The sequence below is a fragment of the Polypterus senegalus genome, chromosome 8 (assembly GCF_016835505.1).
Source record: "Polypterus senegalus isolate Bchr_013 chromosome 8, ASM1683550v1, whole genome shotgun sequence".
NCBI classification, from domain to species: Eukaryota; Metazoa; Chordata; class Cladistia; order Polypteriformes; family Polypteridae; genus Polypterus; species Polypterus senegalus.
Genome location: NC_053161.1, coordinates 39685342 through 39709515, shown reverse-complemented (window position 1 = coordinate 39709515; position 24174 = coordinate 39685342). Strand labels below are relative to the sequence as shown.

Here is a 24174-nt window from a genome sequence, read left to right as displayed (position 1 = left end):
TTTGCACCCCCAACTAACACTTTCTTTAAACAAAGGCTGCACGTTTCACCTGCTGACTATTCTTCACACAACTACATTTTTTATGCACCCACTTTCAACAATGAATCAAGTTTCTCCCAACACCTTTATGACATACGATTGCTATGGTAATCTTTCACACACTTCGGTCATCTATTCCAACCACTATCACAAAAAGCAGCAAACTCAGAATGGAGCCTGCCTTTACCTCAAAACTTTCACTATCCCCATCTGCTGTTCTAATTACCATTAATGCTTCCTCATACACTGACAAACACTGCAAACATTAACTATTTATTCTCACTTACATTTCTAAATGCCCATCTCTTAACCTCATGTGGCACTTTGTCAAATAGCTTCCCCAGATCTAAAAATGGAAAATTAGGCTTGTATCCTTTCATCAGATGTCATTACTACATTTGCCTGACAGCAAAGACAGTACCTAATTTTCCCTTTACAGGCATGAAACCAAACTGTATTTTAATAACTTTAAAAATAAAAATAAAAATAAAATTTTTTCTTTAGCACTCTTTCAATCACCTTCAATATCCACTTCAAAAGTTTGACCATTTGATATGACCCACACTCCAGTGGATCATGCTTTCCTTTGTATACTGGAATAAGCACTTCTTTTCCATCTATAGAAATCCTTCCTGCATGCATAATCATAAATAAACTTAACTTTGATTTTCTATTTTCACACAATGAGCATCTTTATCCCATTCATTTTCATTCAGCAATCCCTTCAGCATTTTTCAAGAAATTCAAGACTATTACATCCATTCTTTTGACATCTACTTTTCACATTGCAAACCTAAACACATTTCCGTTTCCTTTCTCATTGTACAGTTCACTGGTAAAAGTCTTATCTCTTCACTTCTTACACCTTTCCAACTGGTTTTCTAGCATTTTGCCCTGCCATCTTCGGCCTTTAGTTTCTGCCACTCATTGTACCACCTCATCTTTTTGCCATGTCTACCTCAGCATTTCACCACCATAATTTCTTTTGTCTCTATGGTCCCTTTGTATAACTGCAGATTTCTTGTGTTGTTTTCATCCAGACATTATTCGTCACTTCCCACTTTCCATTCAAAAATAATAGCTAAAGGGCACATAACATAAATACAAAATAAAGATTTACATTCATGTTCACAATACAGACTTGACAACAGCTTTCAGAATTCAGTAACCAGTATAAATTCAGTACCAAAGCAAGTAACAGATAACTTTTCATATTAGGCTTAGAGTAGCCTCCCTGCTCCACTGCCCTATCTCACATTTCTTTACCTTGCCATACTCCAGTAATCAATACAAAGAGCTGGGGCACAAATTGACATCTCAAGCATGTTATATTAATATATTTGTTCAAAGATCCAGATGGGAGAGTGGTTTATCCCCCCTCAAGCTAGTTGTAATATGTATATTTCCTCTTAGAGTAACTCTAACCTAGAGTATGGACATTCATAAATTTCATAAGGTAAAGAGGAGTAAACCATTTACAACTTTACATAGCATAAATACAATTTAAAAAATTAGCTCTAAACTTAATTGGAAGGCAGTAATGTGATTGATATGGTCACACACATTAGTTCTACTTGTTATCTTTTCTGTTGAGTTTTAATTTTAGTGTAGAGCAGTAATTGAACATTTGGAACAAACTTAACTATAAAACTTTATAATACTCAGTGGTGTAACTAAACTCTTGTCATTTGGTTTAATAATAAGTACAGCTAGGTATCTGCAGTGTATGTATAAATTTTAATCTGTACCTATGCATTACATTTCCTTATTTCATTATATACAGTATTAAGAAAAGAGAAATGGGTCCAATACCAAACCCGGACAGACATCATGTCTGACTGTTGTCAGGAATGAGGTAGTGAGTGCTGTCTTTAGACTTCTGCAAATACAGAAAACAATTCAGTAAGTATGAAGTTAGCGAACGTTGAACAGTGCCTGGTAGACTGCTATGATTAGCAAAATCAAAAGCCATGCTTAAGTCTAAAAGCTTAATAATGGAAGTTTTTCTTGTATTTTAAGATTCTTGAGATTAGAATACAATTTACAGTATGAATCAAGTTAAAACAATTTCTTTGATGTGACTAGGGGAAAAGTGTGACTTAAATTTTATATAAGGATTGTATTTATAAGATAAGAATTAAATTATCACATTAAAACTTCCTCTAAACTTTACAGAAAAAACAAATTTGAAATAAGAATATACAGTAATTCTTAAGAATATTTTGATTAAATATGATCGGTTGCATAACATGGTGGTGCAGTAAATAGTGATGCCACCTCATGGATCCAGCATCCACAGTTTGAATCCTACGATCAGCATATTGTCGATGTGGAGTCCATCTTCGTTTACCTCCAATTTCTTAAGGACTTGCAGATCATGTTAACTAGTGAATTCACATTGGAAACGTTTGGGTGCCTGTATGTGAGTTAGCCCAGTAATGTCTTGGTGTCCTGTCCTGTCCTGGTCTCTTTCCAGCCTTAGGTCTTGTGCTACCTGGATATGTGTCGGCCCTTCCACATCCCTGAAGTATATAAAATGGGTTTCACAATGTTGTTATGTCGTTATTTGTGCAGCTATTTGCAAGGGTCTAAATAGACAGACAGAATCTTATTTGTCCCCAGAAGGAAATTTGGCTTTTTACAGAAACTCGATGGATGGATGGACAGATAGACAGACCGACCAACACACACTTTTTTGTCTGAACATATCAGAATGGCTAAAAAGTATGAAAACTAAAAAGAAGGAAAACTTCTCTCCTGGCAGTTACAGTCATAGTGAAGCATTATGAAGGCATGTTGCCATTGGTACAAAAGGAGCCCCAGTAGCATTTCTTGAGACACTTCTGCTGAATAATTTGCTGGCTAATAGCATTCAGTGTTAGTATGTTAGAGAAAGGATGTGCAGCTTTGTTCATAATGGCATAATTGTTTTAATTCTCTCCTTTGATACTAGCTCCAGAGTGCATCCCATAAATTAACCTGCCCTTTAAAAATAGCCTGTGATTCGGTGGGCTCTTCTTGAAGTTATGTCACCAGCCCAGCACACCACAGTGTAGAAAATCTCTCTGGCCATCACAGAGTTGTAGAAGATTTGAAAGATGTCATAACCCACATTAAAGGGATACTGTCTCCTACGCAAAAAATGACTCTACTTTGCCCTTTGTTATATCGTTCCTCTGTTTTATGAGACTAGACAAACCTGTCATTGATGAGGACCCCCAAGTACTTGTAAGAGTTCCTTGATTTTGCTCATGTCAAGTTCTGCACCAAGAAACTAAGTTCTCCACCTGACTTCTACAGGTGCCAGTCATAAAATTAGAATATCATGACAAAGTTGATTTATTTCAGTAATTCCATTCAAAAAGTGAAACTTGTATATTCGATTCATTCATTACACAGAGACTGATGTATTTCAAATGTTTATTTCTTTTAATTTTGATGATTATAACTGACAACTAATGAAAGACCCAAATTCAGTATCTCAGAAAATTAGAATATTGTGAAAAGGTTCAATATTGAAGACACCTGGTGCCACACTCTAATCAGCTAATTAACTCAAAACACCTGCAAAAGCCTTTAAATGGTCTCTCAGTCTAGTTCTGTAGGCTACACAATCATGGGGAAGACTGCTGACTTGACAGTTGTCCAAAAGACGACCATTGACACCTTGCACAAGGAGGGCAAGACACAAAAGGTCATTGCTAAAGAGGCTGGCTGTTCACAGAGCTCTGTGTCCAAGCACATTAATAGAGAGGCGAAGGGAAGGACAAGATGTGGTAGAAAAAGTGTACAAGCAATAGGGATAACCGCACCCTGGAGAGGATTGTGAAACAAAACCCATTCAAAACTGTGGGGGAGATTCACAAAGAGTGGACTGCAGCTGGAGTCAGTGCTTCAAGAACCACCATGCACAGACGTATGCAAGACATGGGTTTCAGCTGTCGCATTCCTTGTGTCAAGCCACTCTTGAACAAGAGACAGCGTCAGAAGCGTCTCGACTGGACTGCTGCTGAGTGGTCCAAAGTTATGTTCTCTGATGAAAGTAAATTTTGCATTTCCTTTGGAAATCAAGGTCCCAGAGTCTGGAGGAAGAGAGGAGAGGCACAGAATCCACATTGCTTGAGGTCCAGTGTAAAGTTTCCACAGTCAGTGATGGTTTGGGGTGCCATGTCATCTGCTGGTGTTGGTCCATTGTGTTTTCTGAGGTCCAAGGTCAACGCAGCCGTCTACCAGGAAGTTTTAGAGCACTTCATGCTTCCTGCTGCTGACAAACTTTATGGAGATGCAGATTTCATTTTCCAACAGGACCTGGCACCTGCACAAGGTGTCAAAACTACCAGTACCTGGTTTAAGGACCATGGTATCCCTGTTCTTGATTGGCCAGCAAACTCGCCTGATCTTAACCCCATAGAAAATCTATGGGGTATTGTGAAGAGGAAGATGCAATACGCCAGACACAACAATTAAGAAGAGCTGAAGGCCACTATCAGAGCAACATGGGCTCTCATAACACCTGAGCAGTGCCACAGACTGATCGACTTCATGCCACGCCGCATTGCTGCAGTAATCCAGGCCAAAGGAGCCCCAACTAAATATTGAGTGCTGTACATGCTCATACTTTTCATGTTCATACCTTTCAGTTGGCCAACATTTCTAAAACTCCTTTTTTTGCATTGGTCTTAATTGATATTCTAATTTTCCGAGATACTGAATTTGGGACTTTCATTAGTTGTCAGTTATAATCATCAAGATTAAAAGAAATAAACATTTGAAATACATCAGTCTGTGTGTAATGAATGAATCTAATATACAAGTTTCACTTTTTGAATGGAATTACTGAAATAAATCAACTTTGTCATGATATTCTAATTTTATGACCGGCACCTGTATATCCTGGCTCACCACCCCGTTATCAATATACTCCATGAGTGCGGAATCATCTATGAATTTCTGCTTGATGTTATATTTATAGGTGTACAGAATGAAGAGCAAAGGAGATAGGACTGTTTATTTCAGTGCTCCAGTGTTGTTCACATCCATATCAGAAACACAAACTGTGGTCTGTCCGACACATAGTCCATTATCCAGGCCACCATATTTCATCCACCTGCATATCTCTGAGCTTACACCTTAACAGGATGGCTGGATGGCTTTAAAGGCAATGGAGTAATCAAAAAACAATCCTCACATGCTGCCAGGTGTTTTCAGGCGAGAATAAGCCTTGTGGTGCAAATAGATAATTGTATCATTCACTCCAATCTTTGCCAAATAGGCAGACTGCAGTGAGAGCAGGTGGTCGACCACAAGAGAACTCATATAGTCTATGACCCATCTCTCAAAGGTCTTCATGTTGTGAGATACAAGTGCCACTGGTTTGTAATCATCAGATGAAAAGATGCCTGCCTTCTTTGGAATGGGAATAATCCATAATGGTTTTCCACAGAAGCAGAAAACAGTCTTAACAGAGGATACAAGAAGGTTGGTTACCACAGGCCTTAAGAACTCTAGTACTGGTTCCCACAGCTTTTCCTGTGTGTAGCTTCCTCAGTAATCTCCTTATTTGATCTTCAGTTACAAAAGCCAAATGTAAAAAGCCAAATATATGTAAATGCTTTCAAAAATATGATGCATGGCAAGAGACTGGTATGCTTGAAAAGGCTACAAATATAAAACCAAAGATACCAACTGAGAGACTTGTGAGTAATGACTTTCAGCTCTTAATGCTGTTACCTTAGAACAGCAAGTCTTTTTTGATACTGCCAAAACATGTATTTTTTCATGCACCTCATCTTTTAATTTTTCTGCTGCTTACACTTCCAGGGAACAACAGTACACAATAGATCTTTTAGAAACAGTGTAAAATAAGCAAAATATATATTATAATCACAGTCATAAAAACAAAAGAGCTCCTGTGAGCCACTTGTTTATATGAGATGGCCTACAGAATGCTATGACTCTGCCTCAAGCCTATTCATTATTATGTAATTGCAATTAAAATAATCTCTGGATTAGTGCTGTGCAGTATACTAGTAATAAAAAAAGAACTATCAAATTTTTAAAGCAGTACTATTCCAGTACTATGCAAAATTTGTTATCTTACTAATGAAAACGTGACTGAAACTGCTTTACACAGATTTTACTAAAAAATAACCTTGGTGTGTTTAAAAAAGAAACACAGAGTACACTGTGTGACTAGCAGAAAACCAATTCACACTTACTGAGCTTTGTTAAACAAGTCCTCAATTTAGCCACAAATAAAGAGATGGCTACGTTTGAGAACGTTAAGTCGTTCTGAGCTTGTTGATAAAAAGGCAGTCTAAATGAGATATGGCAACATTTTGCATATAATGCAAATAAAAAAGCTGAACTATATGATATTACAGCACTTTTTTGCTATTTGTGTTAGAAGGCTTCTCTCACCAAAGGATATGATGCATGGAATCTTTCCAAATATTGCTCATCCCAATGTCTTCCAGGGGCTTTAGGTGTGAAATGTTTTTTTAAAGTAAAAATAGGAAAGGTTATGGTTATTATATTTCAAATGGTTAACAAGTGCAATATTTTCACACAGCACAAGTTCACAAAGAAAGCTTTCCCAAGCTTATTTAATGAACGGACACAAGAACACTATTTTAGGCCTAATTGTTGTGTTTCTGTAAAGTGTGATGCATATTACCATACTAAATAGCGTTACTCCTCAAAGTAGTCAATGTATTGTATTTTAATGTATGTGTATTTCACTAATAATATTTATTAACCCCCAAGGACATTCTAAAGTGTATTTTTTCAAGGTTTAAGTTTAAGGCATCAAGAAAAAATTTTCAACTGTATTTTTCTTATTTCATTTCTTTAAAACATTTTTATGTTGAAAAATTACAGACACTAAACATGTTGTAATGACTGGCAGTTCAGGGAAACCATGTATCTATAATGACCTTTCAGAAGCAGGGTGGGGGGGTTTCGGAAAAAAAGTGGAAGGAGTGCAAGAGTCTGGGATGGGTTGGTTGGCAGAAAGTGCATGTATATTAGAAGATATTAGAAGATACATTGTCTTGTATATTAGAACAATCTAGACGAGAACAGGCCATTCAGCCCAACAAAGCTCGCCAGTCCTATCCACTTGCTTCCTCCAAGAAAACATCAAGTCGAGTTTTGAAAGTCCCTAACGTCTTACTGTCTACCACACTACTTGGTAGCTTATTCCAAGTGTCTATCGTTCTTTGTGTAAAGAAAAACTTCCTAATGTTTGTGCGAAATTTACCCTTAACAAGTTTCCAACTGTGTCCCCGTGTTCTTGATGAGCTCATTTTAAAATACAAGTCTCGATCCACTGTACTAATTCCCTTCATAATTTTAAACACTTCAATCATGTCACCTCTTAATCTTCTTTTGCTTAAACTGTAAAGGCTCAGCTCTTTTAATCTTTCCTCATAATTCAACCCCTGTAGACCTGGAATCAGCCTAGTCGCTCTTCTCTGGACCTTTTCTAGTGCTGCTATGTCCTTTTTGTAGCCTGGAGACCAAAACTGCACACAGTACTCAAGATGAGGCCTCACCAGTGCATTATAAAGGTTGAACATAACCTCCTTGGACTTGTACTCCACAGATCGTGCTATATAACCTAACATTCTGTTAGCCTTCTTAATGGCTTCTGAACACTGTTTGGAAGTTGATAGCTTGGAGTCCACTATGACTCCTAAATCCTTCTCATAAGGTGTACTCTCGATTTTTCGACCACCCATTGTGTATTCAAACCTAATATTTTTACTTCCTATGTGTAATACTTTACATTTACTGACATTAAATTTCATCTGCCACAAATCTGCCCAAGCCTGTATGCTATCCAAGTCCTTCTGTAATGATATAACGGATTCCAAATTATCTGCTAATCCACCTATCTTGGTATCATCTGCAAACTTAACCAGCTTGTTACTTATATTCCTATCTAAATCATTTATATATAGTAAAAATAGCAGCGGCCCTAGCACTGACCCCTGTGGAACACCACTCTTAACATCGGCCAGTTCTGATGAGGTTCCTCGCACCATCACCCTCTGCTTCCTGTGTCTGAGCCAATTCTGCACCCATCTAAAAACATCACCCTGAATTCCCACTTCTTTTAACTTGATGCCCAACCTCTCATGTGGCACCTTATCAAATGCTTTCTGAAAGTCCAGATAAATAATATCATAAGCTCCACTTTGATCGTATCCTTTTGTTGCCTCCTCATAGAATTCCAACATGTTAGTAAAACACGACCTCCCCCTTCTGAACCCATGCTGACTGTTCAGAATAACTCCTGTCCTTGTCATGTGTTGCTCAATCTTATCCTTAATAATTCCTTCCATTAATTTTCCTGTGATGCTTGTTAAGCTTACTGGCCTATAGTTGCTTGGATCTGCCCTGTCACCCTTTTTATATAATGGGATGATATTTGCCATTTTCCAGTCCTTTGGAATCTCTCCAGTGCACAGTGACTTCCTAAAAATATGTGTCAAGGGTTTATATATGTACTCACTAGCCTCCTTAAGAACACGAGGATAAATATTATCTGGGCCTGGTGATTTGTTTGATTTTATCTTATTTAATCTGAGCAGCACTTCTCCCTCTACAATTTCCAAATCCCTCAGTACCTCCTTAGTAGTTGTGTTTACCTCTGGCAGGTTATCCACTTGCTCACTTGTAAACACCTCAGAAAAATGTAAGTTTAGGGCATCTGTAAAGAGAGGAGGACCTGTCTTGGATGAATTGTAAAAGCTACTGAGGTACTGAATAATAATTTAATAGACTGCAAAACTGGCACATTAGGACCAGAACAGTATGGTGTATGGGAGCAGCATGTGTGAGTACAAGAGAAAGAGAGATAAGGAAGACGTTTTGTGTTTTAGAGCCATAATACTGAAGCAGGAGACCAACTGTACAGAGAAGTCACTCAGGTCAGGAAGTGACCAAAAAGAAAAAGGAGTTCCTACTGGCCTTAATGGTTTGGGGTTTTGGTATTGTTTAACTTGAGGTTTGAAAGGTTGTTATAATATTTAAAATAAATTAAAAGTACCGCTATTCTTTTACTACACTCAGTGTTTCATTTTGTCAATACTTTTTTGTGTGGGAAAACATTAATTTTGCATTTTATTTTGTGAAAAGTATGAAGTTATCCATTATTTGTTTCAATATTGTTTTGGTATTGGTACTGAGGTGTAAAAGCTGGTATCTGCACTGAAATCAAAATTTTAGTATTGATCTTACACTACTATGGATAGCTCTCCATTAAATGGTATCCAAAGAAATCTGGTGAATGCTAGAATACAGGCATGTCAAACTCACTACCATTGGTGGGCCGCTTCGACTGCCATGCGTGTGTCAGCGGGCCGCACTGTAACAAATACTATTATACTATTACTATATTACTAATATTACTATTACTATTACTGTAGCTTTCTTTCCAATACTGAAAACTTTAAAAAAATCAACACTTAAGGTTTAAAGAAAAGCAATTTATTTCCATATACTCTCCGTACAACAGCGTACTGTTAGAGTCTTAGCCTCTTAGCTAGGTCATTACAGTCATGGCCAAAATTATCGGAACCCCTAGAATTTTCCCAGAAAATGTACCATTTCTTCCAGAAAATTGTTGCAATTACAAATGTTTTGGTATACACGTGTTTATTTCCTTTACGTGCATTGGATCAACACAAAAAAACAGAGAAAAAAAGCCAAATCTGACATCATGTCACACAGAACTCCAAAAATGGGCCGGACAAAATTATTGGCACCTTTTCAAAATTGTGGGTAAATCGTTTTATTTCAAGCATATGATGCTCGTTTAAACTCACGTGTGGCAAGAAACAGGTGCTGGTAATATAGCAATCACACCTGAAGCCATTTAAAATAGAGAAAAGTTTACTCAACCTTTCTGTTGTGTGTCTAAATGTGACACACTAAGCATGGAGAACAGAAAGAAGAGCAGAGAATTGTCTGAGGACTTGAGAACACAAATTGTGGAAAAATATCAGCAATCTCAAGGCTACAAGTCCATCTCCAGAGATCTTCATGTTCCTTTGTCCAATGTGCGCAACATAATCGAGAAGTTCACAACACATGGCACTGTAGCTAATCTCCCTGGACGTGGACGGAAGAGAAAAATTGATAAAAGACTGCAACGAAGAATAGTCCGAATGGTGGATAAACAGCCCCAATCAACTTCAGAACATATTCAAGCTGTTCTGCAGATTCAGGGTGCAACAGTGTCAGCTCGAACTATCCGTCGACATCTGAACGAAATGAAACACTATGGCAGGAGAGCCAGGAGGACCCCACTGCTGACACAAACATAAAAAAGCCAGACTGGAGTTTGCCAAAATGTACTTTAGGAAGCCAAAATCCTTCTGGGCAAACGTCTTGTGGACAGATGAGACAAAGGTAGAGCTTTTTGGTAAAGCTCATCATTCTACTGTTTACAGAAAACAGAATGAGGCCTACGAAGAAAAGAACACAGTGCCTACAATCAATTGTGGAGGTTCTAAGATGTTTTGGGGATGTTTTGCTGCCTCTGGCACTGGATACCTTGATTGTGTGCAAGGCATCATGAAATCTGAAAACTACCAAAAGATATTGGGGTGCAATGTAGGGCCCAGTGTCAGAAAGCAGGGTCTGCATCAGAGGTCATGGGTGTTCCAGCAGGACAGTGACCCCAACCATACCTCTAAAAGCACCCGGAAATGGTTGAAGACAAAGTGCTGGAGAGTTCTGAAGTGGCCAGCAATGAGTCCGGATCTAAATCCAATTGAACACTTATGGAGAGATCATTAAAAAATTGCTGTTGGGAGAAGGCCTTGAGCAGTTTGCAAGAGAACAGTGGTCGGAAATTCCAGTCGAGAGGTGTAACAAGCTTGAGGGTGGTTATAGGAAGCACTTGATTTCAATTATTTTTTCCAAAGGGCGATCAACCAAATATTAAGTTGAAGTCGCCAATAATTTTGTCCAGCCCAGTTTTTGAGTTTTGTGTGAAATGATGTCAGATTTGGGTTTGTTTCTCTGTTTTTTTGTGTTGTTCCAATGCACATAAAGGAAATAAACATGTGTATACCAAAACATTTGAAATTGCAACAATTTTCTGGGAGAAGTGGTGCATTTTCTGGGAAAATTCCAGGGGTTCCGATAATTTCGGCCATGACTGTATATTATTATATTATATTCATTGCTTATATAGGAGTCTTACAGTGTGAGATCTATTTTGTCCTGACACTTAGCATCTCCTGTTAGTAACCAGTTCGTCAATATCTGGCTTGAAATCTTGTGCAGCTGCAACTTTTATGAGGGATGAAAGGTGCTCGACAGTAAGTCTTGTGCGATGTGGGGTTTTGGTAGCTTTCATTAACGAAAACAATTTCTCAGAAAGGTAACTGCTTCCGAACATAGACAGTACTCTCAATGCCAACTTATGGATCTGCACATACGAGGGAGGCAGGTAAGCATACAAGCCTGGCACACCGACTTTGTTGTATTTTGCCTTCAGAATAGAATCTGACTGCAGTTCAATCAATTCCATTTGGATATTCTCAGGCGAATTCTCAGTGTTGTAAGAGAACAGAGCAAAGTCCTGTTTGTGTGAACTGAAATCACGAAAACGCTCACTGAATTAATTCATTGCTCAGTAATTCAAGTCAGAAAACAAATCCTCCAAAAATCTAATTTTACTTTACTAAGTTTACTTCAAAGTTTATATTGTAAAATAAGTCGATATGCAAAAAGCCACCTGACCTACACTAATTTTACAAACTCAAAATCACAAAGATATGTTAATAAACAACTCACCAACTTATCACGTCCACTTCAGATCTTCAGCTGTAGTCTGCACTAACTGTTCATTACAATACTAGCACAAAATTACATAAAACTATAGCAAAAAAATGTGAAAATATGCGGGCTATTACTACTCATGATGGTCAGTTCTGCCCAGTGGCCAGTCTCAGCAGCCCAGCCAGTAGTGTAGCCTAGCAGAAGCTGCTCTAGGCTCGTGGCGGCCCTGGGCAGAGAAAGAATCGGTGGCCCCTTCGACCGCCAATGTCAATATGGTATCTTATGCACGGTGGATGGCCACGTCCGTTGCGGACATTGCATAGCCGCCTCATGCTTGTGACAAGCTTCTATATGCGCGTGTCCATAACTTGAAAACCAGATTCAAATTAGATGTTAATTAATTTACTTGATGAACTGAGACTATATGTAGGTTACAGGATACCACTGTATTTTTACTTCTAAAGAAAACAAACATCTAATGAATGATAAATAAAAGCATACATACTTACATAAATGCCATAAACCTGTATGCTTATTAACACTGATTTAGCGAACTTATTTTTGAGAATGTTGTGTGTCATAGTTAAATTATAATTATTTTCAATAGTTTTCCTGGTTGCTGCCAATCAACATTCATATGCATACTGTATTTCTTTCAAATAATGACCAAAAAGCTGTAACAGCCATCACCAGATATCTAGTATTTATTCTACTCAAGCTACGCAGACAACAATTCCTATATTGGTTAAGACATAAACCAAAGAAAACAATCTGACAGTGCATCAGTATATTCAAATGAAAAACTGAAAATAAACAAAAAATTATTCCATATTACAAGTTATCTAAATCTGCTTCTTAAGTTTTACACTGAAGATTACCTCAAATCAGATTATTAATAAGTTCATCAACATACTTTAAGTCAAGATTCTAAATAACTTGTACTAATTTAATTGCCTGAAGTGATTTAGAAAATATTTTAACAACTTATTTAGCAGCCATCCAAACTGAAAAAATCTTGTAAGAAAACGCTGTGCTGACATATCTCATTGCATTCATCTGTCAAGTATGCAAATGAAAAGGGCCATATCTATGTAAAGTCTGTACAAGTATTGGCAATGGTGTCACTCTAATGTGATGAGTGTACAGTAAACACTACTGCTTTTGGAGAGAAAGATATCTCAAGACAAGACGCCAGATATCAGATATATAGTTTTAGGAAGCAAACTGCAGATCAACTTTGTGCTCTAAGTTACACATTCTGTGGTTATCTCATAAAAAGTCAAAAAATCTAAATTTACTCTACCCTCATATAGCATGTATAAAATAATTATTCATATATATTACTAATTCATTTGTTGTTGAATGGAAAAGCACCAAACACTCAAACGTGCAGACTCCTAATTAAGAGTAGATGGTTAATTGTAACTAAAAAGATTGTGCTTTATTCCACTATCTCAAGAATTCTTCATTATCCAATAATTTAACAGCTACTTTTTTTATTTGACAGCACAGTGAAGCACAATTTAAATGGAGAACGCAATTAAAACCTTGACAAGTCATTTGTGTCTTACATTTATAAAATTAATGATGCATTAGTCAACACCTACAGAAAAAATACTGAATAGATAAATACAATAGTATGGATTGAATCACTCACTTTATGTTTTGAGCTTTACAGAAAATGTTTGATAGATGGTATGTAGCATTTTTGAGAAAAAGTGGTGAATAAGCAGCTCTTCAGTTTACAGAAAACAGAAATAAATTTCATATTAATTAACACATAGCAAGAATTCAATACAGTATACAAAATCAACCTGTAGCAAGAATCAAATGCAACTAACAATTTAAAAGCAAGAGTCATGGACTAAACCATTTAAGATCACATGACAAATGAGGTTATGTTAAAGACAAACACTACAAATACTATCTACATAGATTCAAATAAAACGTGAAAACGGTATTTTCTTTTTTTGTCATTTCAATTATGCATATATCAAAAATTATATTTGTCAAAAAAAACAATCTTTTCTAGTAATTCTCCATTTCCAAAAATACTTTTCAAGGGTACTATTACAGGACTATGATTAATAAAATACCCGCCACATAATCAAAGTGCCACACATAAATTAAACTTTTAAACAGATATTGAAGAGGCCAGAGTTCCATCTTCTAATACTAGGGGGCTCTGTCCCCTGCTCGCTTTATTGGGCAACCCCCAGGTCATCGCTATGCGCAAGCCAGTTTGCAGTTCTGCCGCCAGCGTATGGGGATGTGGATATATAATTTAAACAGATTGTTATTTTCATGGGAATTGTTACATATGCATAACAGAACTATTTTACATTACAGCGAGGAATTAACCATATTAAAAAATAGTAAAACGTAAGAATTTAAAAAGGAAATTATGTTTCATTTTGCGTTAAGAGTTTTTCATTGCTTTATACGATTTTGTTCTGTTTGGCTTTGAAATTAACACACAAATATTTTTTAAACTTACACTTTAACTGTAAAACTCCAGTAAAAACAAAATTTTTAATTACATTTTCATGAATATCGCATTGAATTTTGATTCTGTATTTGGACTCACATTTTCACAATGCAAGATATAACTGCCATGAGAAAATTTTGTTTCTTTCTCTCTAATAAATAAACCGACTTTTTTGAATGTTTGTCTCTGTGATTTGTTAATTGTCTTTGTAAAAGCTATTCTAACAGGAAACGGTTAACGTTTTAAAATGAATGGCATATCAAGTTCTCCTTCGTTGTCTAATGTTATCCAGGGAAGATGAACTACATTACCTTTCTTGGATACATCTTTCTTTCGTCAGTAATTCGGGCAGTGTAAAACCGGACGGTGTTAACGGTTACAGTTATTCTTCAGAATATTGTAAGTTGATGTTTTCATCTTTCACACGACAACCACCATCTGTTTCAGCATAGTCTATTGGTACGCATTTAACCAACTTGCAGTGTAACCAATCGACAATTTTCACGTTAACGATTCACTTCATCGTTTCTCGGTGCTAGGATTGTCTGTGTACTCATTTCTTTAGTTGATATCTCTTCAGGATGAAATTTATCAATAAGATTTGGACATAATACATCTTCTTTAATTGGGAACTTAAAGTGAGGAAAATGGAAAACTTTATAAAAGCTGATAGAGCAGGAAATGCATCTGTCAAAAACATTCACGTGTGTGTTGAATATGGTTGAGAGGAGTGTGTGACTTGAAACAATCTCTTGTTAAAAATCTTGTCTCGCATGACTTAAAAAAAAAATCGCTTATAAAAAGTTTTGTCTCGTCACAGGATTTTTTTATATAATAGAGAGATTTACCATGTCAAAGAATAAGTCAAATGTCTCTGAAGGGAACTGAAGAGAAAAAGGGAAACAATCGTCAATCTCTCTTATCTCTTCATTAATAAAACAACATCTATCGCATCATAGTGTACTGAGTAAAACTTTACTCTCCCATAAACACATTATGGAAAAAGTAATTAGGACTGTCACTGTTGATATGATTTAGTTCTAAGTGTTCAGAAAAGTCAAGATTGTCAAATGTCAATTATGTCTAAATTTGTTTTTGCTGTTGCAATATATACATGGGTAAATTTTCAGACCAGCCAGATATAAAAAACACTTATATATAAAATATAAAAGATGATATACTGTATGAATTCATACTTTCCATGTGCTAATTCTCAGCTTTCTGAATAGCTGTTGTACCAGTGTTGCCAGGTCCAAGGTTTTCCCACTCTATCAGGCTATTTTTGATCAGCATCCACAGCATAAAAGGGCTTTCACTGGGTTTTTCTTGCAGCTATTTTTTTTAAAAACATTGCAGTATTGTGGGCTATTTTTCAACCCACTTCTTTGGATTATTTCCATATTTTTCATCCAACACCCCTTCTCCTGCTATTTGCATGTGTATATTTGCATTATTGTTGTACAAATCTCCGTTGTGTGATGGTATATACCCATTCCATCACTCACAAGTATCTCTGAGGGCCATGGGGCTTTGATGGTATGTACTTAATCCCTCCATTCCCGACACTAATGATGTCACAAATTGCATACTCCAGGTTGTCCTGCCCACCAACAGCCTAGCAACCCTACATCACAAACAGCACCACATGATGACACCCATAATAAAAACAAAACTATGCAGCGAGAAGACATACGTCATAAATAACACTATCAAAGAAATAAATTTAAAAAAACCCTATTAATTCCTTGACTATTAAAACCAAGAAAATGGCATCTTCAGAATATTTAGAAGCCAAGAAAAAAACCTGTAAGAATTTAAAACAGAGTCTAGATCATGACAGAAACCCACCACATCATTATTTCTAGATTAATGTAAGATATATTGTATTTGCTTTCTTGGTCATCTTTTCCGCTTCCTTCCATATGTAAGAAAGGTCAGAGCAGACTATACTTTCTGAAAAGGTTGGCATCCTTCAACATCTGCAATAAGATGCTGCAGATGTTCTACCAGACGGTTGTGGCGAGTACCCTCTTCAACGCGGTGGTGTGCTGGGGTGGCAGCATAAAGATTAAAGACGCCTCACGCCTGGACAAACTTGTTAAGAAGGAAGGCTCTATTGTAGGAGTAAAGTTGGACAGTTTAACATCTGTGGCAGAGCGACGGGCATTAAGCAAACTCCTGTCAATCATGAAGAATCCACTGCATCCACTGAACAGTGTCATCTCCAGGCAGAGGAGTAGCTTCAGTGACAGACTGTTCTCACTGTCCTGCTCCACTGACAGACTGAGGAGATCGTTCCTCCCCCACACTATGCGACTCTTCAATTCCACCCAGGGGAGTAAATGCTAACATTAATTTCATTTTTTTTTTTTCTTTTTTTTCATTTTTATTACTATTTAATTTAATATTGTTTCTTTGTATCAGTATACTGCTGCTGGATTATGTGAATTTCCCCTTGGGATTAATAAAGTATCTATCATTTTTAACTATGATTATTGTCCCGAATTTTAATTTTGCTAGTGCATTACTCCCATTCAATCTGCCCTCCTACCTAACATTGGTCTGAGGTCAGATACTTACATTTCAACTTCACCTGGAATGGTAGAGGACTTTCAAATTATTAAGCACTCCACATTATTTCCTAACAGGTCAGATATAGTGGAGGTTACAGGCCAGTAGTAGCTGTGTGATGGTGTCGTAACATACATTAGGGCCCCCACTACCTACTGTAAACTGTCTGAATGGTAAATGTGTTTCTGAACATCATTGCTGACCTAGTTTATCTCGTCATGCCTACAGTTATCCAAACTCAGCATTTCAGTACACAATGTCACAAAGCACTGAATGGAAACATGATAACAGGTTTTCATTGATCCAGTGGCCTGACTAGTCTCCAGATTGAATCCCAATGAAGCATCTTTGGGATGAGTTGAAAGAGACCGTTTACATTAAGACTGTGAAACTGACCATCATTTCCACATGGTATAATACTCCTGAACAATAAATAATCCAATATCTTGAAGAATCCATGCCCTGACCAATTTACACTATTCTGAAGACCAAAGAGAGTCAAACGTACTACTAGATATGTACACCTAATAAACGGACACCTAAGTGTATTCTCAAAACAAATGCATTTACAGAAAACCTTATGTTACTATTGGATAAATTGTGAATGCCCAAGGAAGTGGCCAGCACTTGAACAAAGAGGTCACTAATTACTCTTAATCAAAAATGCTTAAGTCAAGCCCAGCCTGAAATAAACCTTAAGTTTTGTTTGCATACCATATAGTAACCGTACAGCACAGTTACATTTGAATTACATAAAATTAATAATAATAATAATAATAATAATAATAATAAACACTATTCTTTGCAGAAAGACCATTCAATGAGAACTTTCAGACATCCATTCTTATACTAGCTGGGGGAAATTTCACCTCAGGTGATTCCACATACAGCAAAACAATGTATCATGGTGACTGTAGTAGAGAAGACAGGAAATTATTTGGTACAGTAGGCAAGTGGGACAAACACTTATTCAAATTTAACATCCCTGGAAATTAATATAAGCTGCTATTACTGTTAAAATATTTTCTTAATAAATTCTTATTTACATCCAACTTAACAATACAAATTAAATTAATAACATGTAGGATTTCTTATTCTTGCCCTCTGTTATCATTGAATGTTACTCTAATACAATTTCTGAATCTTTGTCACTGTACTTGCTTGGTAGGCTGCATGGTTCACCATTTTTCCATTGCTCTTCCTAGTCCCAATTTCCCAACTGGGAGTTTAGTGGCTGTCTGGGTTTCCCAAATCTCAGGTCAAACTCTATGTTAGTTTTTTTCACCCCATTTTAATACCTATATACATTTAAAACTTAACATCATTAAAAAATATTTTACCATTAACGGCCAAAATGGCATTAAACTACAAATATATTTTCTTTTCAGTAGTACACATTGTTTATAAGCAGTCTGCAATTTCACTGCACTTTTTAGATTAACTGGTAATCGGCCTGGTGTAGGTGAATGTGGAAGAATATTTGAGTGTGCCCTGTGTTAAAGGGTCATCCAACCCAAGTTTGGCTCCTACCTTGTGCTCAATGCTGCTTGTCCCAACAACCTTTAATGGATAAATAGGGAATAAACAATGGATAGATATATTGTTAGATGCTGCTGTATAAAATATGCTGCTGAATTCATACACCAATTGTCAAAGTCAAAGAAACTGAAATGTATGTAAGAGATGTATTTTAGCTTCTGTTAATTCAAAATATCCTAGCATTACCAAAAGTCCTCACTCTAACACAAAACATGGCAGTTAAGCATTTCAAATATATTTGTGCACTGGCTATACTATAAATGTATTTATACAGTGCATCCGGAAAGTATTCACAGCGCATCACTTTTTCCACATTTTGTTTTGTTACAGCCTTATTCCAAAATGGATTAAATTCATTTTTTCCTCAGAATTCTACACACAGCACCCCATAATGACAACGTGAAAAAAGTTTACTTGAGGTTTTTGCAAATTTATTAAAAATAAAAAAACTGAGAAATCACATGTACATATACACATACACACACACATATATACACACATACATACTTAGGAGACTTTCTCTTTCCACCCTGCATTGTTGCACCGCCTGTGTCAAAGTAAACCCCAAGTCCGCAGACCCCTTTTACTACTGTATGTTTGATCCTTGAAATTTGAAAAAACTAGCTGGCCATAATGTGATCCAAGTTTCTGTTGCCTTCTAAACTATAGGATCTGTTAGGCAACAGAGTGACATTAGACCTATGGAAGCTCACAAGGAAATAAAAAAGGAACTGGATAGATAAACATGATCTGTGCAGTAAAAAAATAAAGAGATAAGGATGAATATCAAAATAATTAAACAAGAATGCAAAATATTTACCCAACTGTTCATTTTCCAACCTGCAAGCCTAGATAAGTACTGTATAAAGAATGTGTTTTTCATGCTTTAGTCCTCTCCAAGCGTAAAGATCAAATAAGCTCACTCCTTTGACAATGCTGACATTGAATATAAGCATATACTGTATCATTGAAGCATTTTCATTGGCACAGTTGCACAGCATGTACAATCAAGAAAACAGAAAAGCCATAAAAAGAAATACTGCTGCATGTGAGCCTTCTGTTTCCATACCTATTGGAAACATTTTACATATATTAACATTTTTAGAAGTCATTCTAACACAGATCTCTATAAATGTGCCTCCCTCTGTAAAACAGGAATTTTAAATGATTCCCAAATTATTGTGTGTTTTTTTCACGTAAAATTAGTCAAAATACTATTCCTTAGTTATGACATGAAAAAGTGACATTACCCTAGTAATCAATGCACAAAAGTATACACATCAAGTTATAATAAAATATAATGCTGTCATAATATAAAGACATCATAGTTACATATACCATATTTCTTTATGCGCCCTGTGTTGGCTGGGATTGGCTCCAGTAGACCCCCGTGACCCTGTAGTTAGGATACAGCGGGCTGGATAATGGATAAATAGATATTTCTTTACCTATGTTGTTTAAAGTACCAAAATGATTCGAAAGTGATCAAAAATAAAAGTTCTCTCAAATGTTAGGTATTTTGAACATATAAAAGGGTTTAACAACATGAAAACTGAAACTGTTCACTTTTATCTACTGTATGAGTAACAATGCAACCTTCTGACTAGTCACTTTTATCCATTATCCAAAAGTCAGTTGCCATTTAGATTAACCTAATATAAGGAGGGAGTAAAATGGATGGAATTCTTATTGCACCTCAATGATGTTTTGCTTTTTAGACAAACATCAATATTTTAAATTACCACCAATAAGAAATGCTTGTCATGCCAAGAACACTGATTGGCAAAATTCATTTCTTATATTGTGAACCAATTACGGACCTTAAAATATTATCTTGGGTTACTCTTGCACTGTCTGCTATATTGGCCATGGTAAAGTAAAGACTTCCCTAGACAGTCTAATGTCACTAGCTCTGTGATTCACAAAAAGTGGTTCACAAATAAGATTCAACTGGTCCTTGATGCAGCAATCATCATATCTAAGGAAAGAGAGGTTTAAATCACTCAGACACATTACCTTGTTATGTACTTAAAAATGCTTACAGCCCACTTGCATATGAGCTTTACTTACCAACTTATAGTATACTTGCAAAATACCTGCACTTCGCAGCGGAGAAGTAGTGTGTTAAAGAAGTTATGAAAAAGAAAAGGAAACATTTTAATAATAACGTAACATGATTGTCAATGTAATTGTTTTGTCACTGTTATGAGTGTTGCAAGGATTTGATTATCATTATTTGTTTCAATCAGGTTCGTATTTGGAGGATGTGTTGTGTTCAAGTTACATTCCGTGTTTGTCTAGTCTATCCCTGGCCATCTAATCTTTGGTTTCATTCATCGAAGTGTTCACTACCCAAATCGGTACTCGTGAATCTAAGATGTTTAACAGGCATTCCCGGTATTAAGTTGTGGATTTGCCTGCAAATATTTAGTGGCAGCGTGTCTATGAACTTAATTTAAACTTAAGCTTTACACTTTGCTTTCCTATTGATATGTCTACAAAGGCTTGTTCAGATTCAGAGGGTTGTTCCTTTCTTACTGCATCAATAAACAGCTTGTCTTCCTCTTTATCTGAGACATCACAAACTGCATGCATGGGTTTACCTTTCCCAGTCCTGCAAACTTTAGCGAAGTGGTTCAATTTACCACATTTTTTTACACCGTCTTCCTTCAGCTGGACATTGACTTTTTTTAACCGTGTGGTTTGTTTCCGCGGTACCTGCACTTATGAATATGCGTGTATTCGTCACTCGCTTCATATTCTGTTGCTGCCGTCTCAATTGTGTAATGCATTTTTTGTTCAGCGCTCTTCTGAGCTGTTTCTTGTTGTCTACGTACTGCGTTCACAGTCAGTTCACGTGAGCTGTTCAGAGTACATGCATCGAAGGTTCTCAGCTGTGCTTGTGCTATCTCGCCATGTCCAAGGCTTTATTTAATGTTAGCTAAGACCCGGCACTTAAAAGTTTCTCTCGCACTTTCGCTGAGTTTGTGCCAAACACTATTCTATCCCTGACCATCTCATCTTCGTCTGCATAAGCACAGTCCTTCACCCGTGAATATTTACCTTATATGGGCAGGCACTCAATTACGTGGGAGGCGTGGTGATGGGGGACGCAACTCCACCTCACACGGCGACCGAGCTGCAGGCTATGGCCGTATATATGTATGTAAGTAAGTTCCAGTTATGACCGTTACACATAGAATTTCGAAATAACACCTGCTTAACTTTTGTAAGTACACTGTAAGGAATGAGCCAGCCAAATTTCAGCCTTCTACCTACACGGGAAGTTGGAGAATTAGTGATGAGTGTGTGAGTGAGTCAGTGAGGGCTTTGCCTTTTATTAGTATAAATTATAGTGTGAATATTTTATTGTCAAACCACTTCATTTGTAATGAATTTAAAGGCTTTGCACTTTCTTCTTGTATTTCTGTGCATTACACTCATGCTGTATCCTGGTCATGTTAATATTACATTTTTGCAGCACAGACATTACCAGTTTAACCTTTCTTTTATTCAGTGATATGCATTACTTTGTTAACATCAGGATGCTTCTGTTCTTCACACTGCTATTTAAACTTCACTGCTGCTCTCATATAGGATTTGTCTAAAACAGCTGATACAATTACTCCATCCAATTTTGGACTACTGTCTTTTACTACTCTGCACCTATTCACACATAGTGATCACTCTCTTTTTTCTTTACTATTGCTATTGTAATATTTAAATTTAGAACCTTCACATTCCTAAATAACGTTCCCAACAATTCTGGCCCTGGGATCTAAACCGAGCATCTTGGATCAATAAAGCAGTAGACAGACAGAACTTTATTTGTTCCCAGACTGATTTTTTTTTTACTGAGGCCCTTTAAATAAATGCATAAATACATACATCCATTCATCAATTATCCAACCCGCTATATCCCAACTACAGGGTCACGTAGATACTGTACATAAATAATTGCTTTGGACTGAACAAACTCCAGAATGATTATATGTCAGGATGTGAAGGATGTCACTTCCCACATTAAAAGAATCCAGTCTTCTATGGAAAAACATCCTGCTCTATCATCTCTTATATAATTTCTCTGTGTTCTGAGATCGCTTTACCCTGTCATTAATATGGATCCCCAAGTACCTGTAGGAGTGGACCACATCTATATCCACTCCTTGAATAGTGAACAGACATAAGAGTCTCTTTGGTCCGGTGAACGTCAATAAGCTCTGAACACTACACAAACATGTCATCACTTGAACAAATACATTTTTATTCTTATTTCATTTTAAAAATGCCTTTTGTGGTGTTGTGTTGACGTTATGCTAGGCTGTTCTGACCAGACTATTCTATTTTTAAGCAACTTTTTTACCAGTTCCTCGTAGGGTATCAATCCGCCAGTCACCTAGTAAAATTCGTCTTCTTCTTTCGGCTTCTAATTTAATATTTACTCTTAAGACATTTGCCCTGTATTTTTAAATACACAAAGTGATCCTTATTCTGTAACGCTTTGAGAACCGCTGGTCTAATAGATTGGACGACAGGTATTATACCATGTTTCACTCATCTTCGCTGACCAGGTCCTAGTGCTTTAGATGAAGAAACATGAAACCAAACTTTTGTCACGCTGAAATTATAAATCACATTAGACAAATGCTAAGTCTATGAAAAACACTCACTCATTTACTCATTATAAAAGAAGGTGTCAACAGCTTGAACACCAGATGTACAGTACATCTCATTGCTGTCCCAGAAAATGAACACTGGAGGAACTCTCGAGATGCAGGATGGGGTTTCACGTAATCGCCGGCTATGTTGAGCATTCTGTCATAAATGTATATACATACATACTCGCACAATGCATGTGTGATCTCACAAGCTATTTTAAAGTAAGCCCCGCACGCCTCAAGCATTTGTGTTTGTAACACTTGCTGTCTTTTTTAAATACACGCGCTTGCTTTAAGTCGGTTAGTGCACCTGGAATTCGCAAATGTCCTCAATGAAACGGCGGGCGTGTTTCATGGCATTCCTTTACCAACGACACCTTATCGTGCTTGCCATACAAAAACGTAACGGCAATGCCAATGGAAATATGTGTCCCAACACGCTTTCAAGTACTGAGACCGACCGTGACTTTTTATAAGTCCAAGCCCTACACTCAAGCGCTTGGCACCGCTGAGTTCGTCGCAGTTGACGGGACGCCGTATTTTTAGCAGCAGCTCGGACCTGTCACAATACATCAACTCAAATTAGACATGCTTTCCTGAGAGAAGCGCGACACGCTGACACAGTTTGAGACAGCATGTGAAATAAAACACATTTCGACACATTAAAAACAAAACACAAAAATTCACCTCTGATTCTCTTCGCTGGTTCCTGAGCGGTTCCTTCGGTTTAAGCGGTGCTTTTTGTTTGTTGCTGTTGTTATTGTTGTTAGTCCCATCCATTTCGGTTTGCCTGAGAGAGTTGGCTGGTATCCGCTGCATTTCAGCAGCTGAAGCATTTGGACACTTAAAACTGTCACATTGCAGTCCGCTGGGGAGCGCGAGCCTTGGAGATACGGCCCCTTTCACGCGATTGGCTACTTCTTTTCTAAAGGTGGAGAAGGGATGGACTTCTGCATCACGGGTTTCTGGTTGGCTAAATGAAATGCCAATTTCGTGCGAAGGGCGGAGTGCGTCTTAGAGATTTGGTTCCTTGAGAGTAAAACGGTGAAGCTGCAAGTGACCGCTAATTTGATGTGGGGG

At 37.0% G+C, this 24174-nt stretch overlaps 1 protein-coding gene across 2 annotated transcripts in view; it reads right to left on the bottom strand.

Annotated features, from left to right (window-relative positions):
* The window catches only part of strip2 (striatin interacting protein 2), a 166690-nt gene extending 142720 nt beyond the window's left edge, over positions 1-23970 (bottom strand). For both annotated transcript variants that reach the window (XM_039760984.1, XM_039760985.1), the window contains exon 1: positions 23782-23970. In XM_039760984.1, coding sequence (XP_039616918.1) covers positions 23782-23913 — 132 coding nt within the window. In that variant the 5' untranslated portion in view covers positions 23914-23970. The remainder of the gene's footprint in view (positions 1-23781) is intronic.
* Positions 23971-24174: the final 204 nt, after the last annotated feature.